This window comes from Pistacia vera, unplaced genomic scaffold (assembly GCF_008641045.1).
Source record: "Pistacia vera cultivar Batoury unplaced genomic scaffold, PisVer_v2 Contig723, whole genome shotgun sequence".
Taxonomy (NCBI): domain Eukaryota; kingdom Viridiplantae; phylum Streptophyta; class Magnoliopsida; order Sapindales; family Anacardiaceae; genus Pistacia; species Pistacia vera.
Window position 1 is genome coordinate 795,334 of NW_022196583.1, and position 8,762 is coordinate 804,095.

The 8,762-nt window shown below is 35.0% G+C and overlaps 1 protein-coding gene across 1 annotated transcript; it reads right to left on the reverse strand.

Annotated features, from left to right (window-relative positions):
- Positions 1–3,279: 3,279 nt before the first annotated feature.
- Positions 3,280–4,620, reverse strand: LOC116114809. The gene has a single exon (XM_031400958.1). It carries the CDS (start codon positions 4,551–4,553, stop codon positions 3,408–3,410), a length of 1,146 nt encoding a protein of 381 aa, XP_031256818.1. The 5' UTR covers positions 4,554–4,620; the 3' UTR covers positions 3,280–3,407.
- Between the last annotated feature and the right edge of the window lie 4,142 nt (positions 4,621–8,762).

Sequence of the window (8,762 nt, forward strand, 5' to 3'; positions counted from 1 at the left end):
GTTTCTGGTTTCTGAATTAAGCTGCAAAATTAGAAAAAAAAATCAGTTGGATGGTCATGGATTGAATGTCACTATGAAGGGACCCCGGAGAAGAAGAATACTCAAGTTCAAATGAGGATGATTAGTTGCGGTTGCGGACATGCCTTGTGGTAGTAGGCCTGGCTGGACAGGCTGGGGACCCGGTTTACTTTATAATTATGAATTGGACCCTGTTAACTTTGATTGTACTTAATATAAGATACATATTTATCTTATTAAGGGCCCCATTTTGTTGCCTAAAAATGCTCCATTGTCGGTATTGCATAGAGTGGATCCAGTTGTGCATGAGAACACAGAAGATGGGTGGTTAGAGTTTCAGAAATTGAGAGCTCAATCAATGGTTCTGGGTTTAGTTTTTCTTCCTCCTCTGTTATTTTAGTGTTTGCTCAGAGGTGGAAAAGCAGAGTCGAAGACTATCAATATACGGGTTCGATTAAATTTAAGCAGGCCTCAGGCCTGGACGGTTTAGGGACTATTTTTTATCTGGCCCGTTTGAGTTCACTAGCCCCTTATCGATTTCTTGGTCCAATATCACCTTTTGGGGTTTTATCATAGAAAACGATAGCGTACTGTGTTTTTTTTTTTTCAAATCTCTCATTTTCACCCTGTTTTTAGTTTAAAGATTATATATTTAAGTTGATGTTGGGGGGTTTGAAACTTTGAATATGACTAATATAACATTGTTAATTACAAGAATAAAATAATAACCACCCCCCCACCCCCCTTCTTAAACTTTGTAAACAAACAAAAATATAAAATAAAATAGAAGTATACTTTATATAGTACATGCATGGTACTTTCTGAGAAGCCAACTTAAAGTAGAAGATTCCTTCGAAGAATATTAATATAAATTCTATTCCATTTGAATCCTTCAACTTTATATTGTTACCAGTTGGTTCTGTTTTGCTGTCCAACTAATTTGACCTGTCAAGCAACCTTTTACTTTACCACCCACAAAGAGACTATTCAACCCCACCCAAAAAATTTTAATACTGGGCTTATTTCTCATTGGGCCACGTATATATTTTTATAACCCTTATAGTCATAGTTGGTTGTTCTTGAAAACTAACCCTGCATATTTTATTAACTTTTGCAATTGATATTTTTGGACTGACCCTCGGTTTTAATTTTAACCCGAGGGGCAAAATGTGACACAACTTGGCTTGTTTCGATTTGCCCTTGTGATACTTTTATGCAGAACTTTTCCCCCTATTATACGGAGTTTAAAGTCACAGATGTCGGCTGTAATTAAGCCATGATAGATCACTAATGAAATCTGCCCCATTAAAGGTTTAAAACTCAATTCTAAGAAGCTTACGTTAAATTATAACCACACGAAAGTTTTTACTCGTTCTTTATTTAAAAGTCGTAATTAATTGCAGCATTATGATCAGAGAAGAACCTAAAGCACTAGAGACACATAATGAACACTGCATAAATTTGAGCAGTTCGTTGTCTTTACTCTTTAGACATCATTATTGTTGCTTCAGCCTTAATACAAAACTTGATTATGGTTAATTTCAAAATTTTAGGTCTCGTTTGGATGGAGGTATATTTTATAAATTCTATTGTTTGGTTTAAATATAAAATCTATGGATTATTGATTTAAATTTTCATATGTACTCGTGTTTGATTAGATGAATACAATTTATGGATTTGATAAATAATTTTCAGCTTTACCCTTGATATCCAAAGCCAACAAAAATTTAACTTTTATCTAATTAAATGCAAGTTAAAATATATTTGATAGAAAAATTCAATTATGATAAATGATTTTTGTGATCTGGTAAAAAAATAAACAAAAAGAATTCCAAGTTAACGTAATATATTATCAATTATCTTTATTCATGATAATTTCATATTAAAACATATAACATAATCATATCTATATAGAAAATTGGTGTCAGTATAGTGCACCAACATTATGTCCAAAACACTTACGAAATTTGCTAGAACATTAGCATGTTTTATCATAGCATATTAGTGCCACAAAGCTCTAAGCATTACAAAATAAGCTTTTTGCAAATAAGAAATTAAAAATAATTAATTAAAGGAATGAACACTCATAGTCAAAGGTAGATTATTTTTTTAGTATGCTAAAAAGATGTTGATGATGTAAAGGTGAAAAGCTTAAAAAGAGAAAACGACAAATATATTTCTTTTAATTAAGGTAAAAGATAATTATTGGTATATTAAATTATTAACAATAATAGTATTAAAAATTAAAATATTAACAATATCTCACCTACTATGTTAGATTTTAAACCCTAAAAAATTGAAGGACCGTGAAAGGTAGTGGATTTTTCAAAATTAATGTATTTTAACCTTTTTTTTATTTTTAAACCAAACGAAGAATTTTACCGAAATTATTTATTTAGAATCCATCAACGTTAATGTAAACGAAGCCTTGGATACATTTTGAATAAAGTAATTCTCTTTAATTAATACATTTGCGTGTGTGACTGGCAATCAAGCAGAATTTCTTCTTCTGGTTGTACTAATCTCTTTGTCTAACCAAACCCTGCATTAAAATTATTGCTTAGAGACACGCTCACATAATTAGGAGACATTAATTATGAAGTGGGAACATAACTAAACAAAGTAGAATCAGAAAAGTCGTGTGGATGCTGGTTAACACCAGCTACCATACACAATCTTGTCCATAAAACAAAGCTACGTGTGAAAATGAAACGAAAAATCAACCGTCGATTTTTTTTTAATCATTTCTTTGGATTCACGAGACAAGACTGACTGTCCTCCACCCCCACAAACAAAAACAAAACAGAAGCATCTGGTCAAAACTAATCTGAACCAATTTCTAACCAGCTCATCTGAACTAACCTTCCAATGAGATTACTTTTTCAGAGATCGAAAGACATTGGTCAATTACATTTTAACGGTTTAGATTGGTTAAAAAGTAAAATTTGAATTGGAAAGTGTACAACAGCAGCAACAAAGCATAAGCCATGAGCTAATCACATTACCCAATAAAACACAAAAAAGAAAGAGCCCCACTTCACATGCATCTTGTCCTATTCTTTGGGTTGGGAATTTCCTACAACAATTACTGTTTCAATCATAATCATACAGCTCATACTAGACCCAGATCGGAATTTAAACTAAACATTATAAACAGAGACGACCAAAATAATAACAATAATGGCTTCCATTTTTATTTATAAATTGAAAAGAAATTTTATTAAATTCGAACTAATGTTAGATCTAATCAAATAATGTATACATCCATCTCTCTCTGTATTTTAATTCAACTTTTTTATTCTATTTAATTATATGTTCAACAACAAATGGGGTTAGTTAGTAATTAGTGAGACAATTGAAGATTACCGAGAACACGAAGCTTCATAAATTCATTTTTTCCAAACGTAAATCAGCAGTGAGAAGCCATTAGGTCCAGGGCGGTTCAATTCACTTTCTTCTGTACTAGCCCATTCCATTATGGAAGAACTGCACCCAGAAGAAGAAGCTGATGACATTGAAATGGACGATGAAGATGAACTCCTTGCTGTTCTCATCAAACTTTTCCTCATTTTTCTCCATTCAATTCCACTCATACCGAAGCTGCAAGAACCTTGTTGCAAATAATGACCACCGTTTACTTCTTCGTTATGTTGATGATGTGTTTCTTGTTCTTGATTGTCAAGATTTTCGAACCTGAACATAAACACTGCATGCCCGTTGTTCATGTCTTCAAAAAGCCAATTATAAATGTCCCAAGAGACTTGTATTGGAACTCCATCAACTTCAATCCTCTCATTTCCTCTAAATTTCCACTTTAATCTCTTTATCTGCAACACCCTTTTGTTATCAACACTAAAACTCAGCTTCGCGTCGCTGTTGACACTACAATCTATCGAAATCTCTCTCGTTTTGCCTCCAAATTTGACTTTTGTGGTGTACGCTTTGTTGCCAAGAACATGCTCTCTTCTCAAAAGAAGAACTTGAGATGCTCGCTCTGGCTTTTGAGCTTTGGTTTTGGCATAAGCTTCCTTTGTAGAATCACCAACAAGAAGGGCAATTTCTCCATCGACGACAACTGCGATGTAGAACCCGGATTCCGGTTCGGGTCCGGATCCGAATTTAGCTCGAGAGAGGTCCCAAAAGACTTGGATTACAGATGTTGATGAAGTGTTATTGACGAGCTTTTTTGATCCATGTTTTTTCCAAAAAATAAAGGGCTTAATATGGAGGTGAAAAGATAGAGTTGAGGGATCAGAGAGAGAGTTATTAGAGAAAGAAAGAGGAGAGTTCGTGAAGTCAAAAGGATGAAGGTTGAGATTAAGAGAGTGACCAAAGAATGTTTTTGACCACGTGAAGGAGAAAAGCCCGAGGTTTGTATTATAAAGGCAAGTCGTGAGGTTTAACTTACCGGAGATTGGTGGTGGTGGTGGCGGCGGCGGAGGAGGAGGAGGCGGTAAAGCAAGCGGGTGGTCGGAGGCGGTGGTGGTTGGGAAGAAGCAAGCTGTGAAGGAAGAATTTTTGCGGTGTCGGGACATCTCTTTGTTTTCTTTTCGTGTGTTGGGTTTGAGATTTGTTTTGTGTATGAAAGAAGGGGTTTTTGAGTTGAAGCTTTATATTATGAGCCAAAGGTTGGGAGGTTTTATTTTTAAGAGCAAAAAATGAAGGACAGAAAGACTCAAATCAGGAGGGCACGACTTTCTCAACAAAGAAAAGAGTCAAATCAATAGACCAATGCGTTCAAAGTATGAGAAAATTAAAAAATAAAATTAATCAAGACTATCTCAAATTAATTTGGGATTAAATTAAACCCTAAATCAGTAATTCCCAAATTAAATACTCATCAGATTACATGGTAACATCTGGTAAGTAGCTGAGCAATTTGGGCATGCGGTCAAAGTTTTTAAATTAGATTGCTTCTCACATAGTTGACTTCAATAAATTTTGCTTAACAAAATTAGCATAAAGTTTGACCATGCCCTTTGAGTAAGATATAAATTAACCTAATAGGATTGACTTTAATCTATGTGAAATTGTGCATGCATCAATTAACTTATCAAAATTAACATCACGTAATTAAGGAAATTAATTACCATTCATGCACCTTAACGTTACACAGAAAAGGATTTTAAGCTTTGTCTATGTGACAATTATGCTTTGCTTACTACTTTCAATACGGGTGTCTACGCGTCTTTATTAGATAGACATTGAATATGGCAACAAAGTAACCGTCAAAGTAACTTTATATTAGACACTAAAATTAAGAATATTTGAATAATTTCATGAGATGCTTCGTTTTGGAACCTAATTAACTAGTCTAATTGTTGATGCTAAGATTTGCACCAATGGAATGTGCTTAGATCCCTTGGTGAAATCTATGCAAGGGATTGTTTGGAATCCGTGATAAGATGCGGGATAAATAAATAAATTAAAAACACAAATAACAAGAGATTTTTAAAGTGATTCGGTTATTTTTTTTAATGACTGGAGTGTCTAGATCAGTTTACGCGCATCTCAATTAACCATCAGGACCCATTGAACACCTTATAAGTCCAATGTTCTAGATAAGTTACAAATAATGTGGTAAGTAACCCCAAGGTGGTTTGAAATCAGAAAGTCAATGAAGGGAGCGAAGTTTTTTACCATTAGACCAACCCTTTGAGATTTAGGATTATTATTTTTGTATTGTTTCCTGTGTTTGTTTTTCCCTTTCACGTACAAGTGTGGCTCATTGTTTTAAAACCCGGACCGGAGGGCAAACCGTTTTGCTGTCCGGGTCACGGTTCAATCGGTCCAACCGGTTGGACCGTTCGATTGGACCGGTGACGTCAGCAATATTTTATTTTTAAAAAATTACATATTAACCCCTTAAATCTTAATATATTACAAAAATTCTCCTAAAAAAGTTTAAATTGGTCCCTAAAATTTTTATTTATTCCAAAAATACCCCAATAAAATTACCAATTAATCCCTAAACTTTTGATATATCTTCAAAATACCCCTATAAGATTACAAAGTAACCCTCATAATTTTAAAATATTTCAAAAACCCTCCTGAGACCTAAACCGGACCGGAGAAGCTACCGGTTCACGGTCCAACCGGTCCGGTCTGGTTTTTAAAACAGAGGTGTGGCTTACAATAGTAGGAATGAAAAATATCCATAATTTGAATAAAAAGTAAGCTTATATATTGTTTTAATGGAAAACAAAAGATGTGAATATGTGTTCCGGAGATTTACGCATAACAATAGTCAACTTATTAATTTATGTTTATTAATCGCATATTAAATTTGTTAAGGATCCAACATACATGAATGCTGGTACTACGACCAAACTGCACCAACTTTACCAGAATTCACATCTTAATAGTAGAGTACCAACTCAATTATAATTTTTTTTTTTTTTTTTTTTGGGTATCTAACAAATTTATGAACCAACTTTTTAATTTATACTCTATATTATTATATAGCAATTATAGCGTACTTAGAAGTATTCCGGGGACCCTTCAAATTAGTACTTTATATTCTATTTTATTTATGTAACACAAAACGAGACCAGCTAAACTAGTCTTGGTCTTCCCAGTTCAGTTGAAACATAACATGTGAGATTAATGAACTTGTATTACAAGTTGGAAAAATAAATTTCTGTTATCAGAAAATCCCAACAACTGGATTTGCATACTCTGTACTTTGACCCCATTATCATCATCATTCTGGTGAAAGAGAATGACAGGCAACCGTCCGATCGGTACCAGGGGCTTCTTCTTGGTTCACAAACTATACCAACCAGCACCCGTCCCCAGTTGCTTGATTTGTAGTTATCAAAGTGTAATTTTTTGTCTGCTCAACAAATGGACTGCATTAAATTTGACAGGTGGTAGTACGTATGGACATTTGAAATAGTACCTCTTGTGTACCCATTCCTGGTTCTGGATTTTAATTAAATGGAAGACCGAATTTTCGGCGCTGATTGTTACTAGATTTATGAAACTTCCAGGAAAGGTGAAGCAATTATAAAAGCACGGAATTTGTCTTTACAATTTTAAAGTCTAGATAAATATTATGACTTGGAAATTGGACCCAGTCGTAATATAGAGAGTACGGCCACTTGATTTAAGAGCCTTCAAAGTCGGATAATTGGATCTGGATCTTCAATTTAAACGCTTTTGTGAGTCTTGGAGCATTTGAAAACACGACTGGTCCAAGTAAATTCCTGTGAAAAATATTTGTTAAATATAAAAATAAAATTTTACTTGACTTGTTTCTTTGATTTAAAGACTTTGACTTTTGGACCGAGGGAACTATTACTGCTGCTACAAAGTTCAGCCACTATTAAACATTATTAGTCGGCAATTATAAAATTATAGTTTTAATCTGTTAGCGTTGATACAAAAATTTACACCAATCAATGAGATTTGATTGATCTTATCGGGATCAAAATTGATGTGAGTGTCATTACGAGTAATCAGCAATGAGTGAATGATAATGCCAGAAAGTAAATGATAAAGAGAACTTTTAAAGTGGTTTGGCGAAGTTAACTGCCTACGTCTACTGTGTTTTGTGTATATACTGTGAGAGCTTATAATATAGTTATAATCCAGAATTCGTATCCGCTTCCTCATCGTTTTAGGGGGTTTATATGCAAGATTTACATAAACGAAATAGTGAAATTAAGGAGATCACAAATTATTTGAATCACAATTCTGATATCCTTGCGATTGAGCGCTATGATCGCGTAATGATAACTGTTGATCCAATCATTCCCGCGATATCCGAGATCTGATGTAATCTAGGGATTAATTAATTAATTCCTGAGATTGTTCACAACTAGCTTGTGGTGGGTTGAGCTACAGCTCGATGAACTTATGCGGGGTCGATCAATCATAGTCGCCAATGTTATTCTGGGCTGAGCTACATCCTTGTGTTGGCCCAAGCTTGGCGAAAAAACCACACACAACATCTACTCCCTAGTGTTCGATGCTCGTTTCGGGCTTCAAAGGCTATCGCTCGATCTGACGCCAAGCTTGGCTTCAATAGTGAGTCTCTGAATGCGTGTTCGATCCGGCTTCCATGACCGACCTTACGTCTGGTCAACGTTCCTAATGCTTGGACATTATTACCTATGCCACCTGTCAAAACTCAGGATACAAAAAGTTAGGGTATAAATGTAATTTTTGCATGGTCGTGTCGCATTAAATGCGATAGCCTTTGTTAGTTATGTTTCATCGCGCGTGGGTGACAATAGTTGTTCACGCGCAAAGTTTAGGAATCGTGCGACGACGGTTATCATTTTTTATGGTTCGTCGCACCTTGTGGATGGTCGACATGTGACCACATCAAAGGGTTGAGATCGCTCAACGAATGAAGCGCTAGGATCAGTTGTGAGTTGATGGTCGAGATTGAACTTCGCCCTTTCGTCTTCCATGCAAAAATCACTATAAAAGGTGGCGAATACTTAGAACAGCCATTCTGAAATTTCTTCCACCCTTTTGCTTTTCTTTGCCATTGCTCTTACATCGTCGCGGTGGTCTTTCTTGTGAGTTCTTAGCGCTCTTCTTTATTCTGGTAAGACTTTTTTCTCTTCCTTGCTTATTTTTCTAACTTTTGTGCTAAAGGGTGGCTGATGTAGTGGCCACATTGGATGTTTTAAGATTTTAGTAGTGTTTTTGGAGTGCGTTTCCAACTGTCTCGGGTTTCAAAGGGGTTTAATCGCAGTGGCCACCGGTTTCTTGGGTAGGTCGCGTGACTT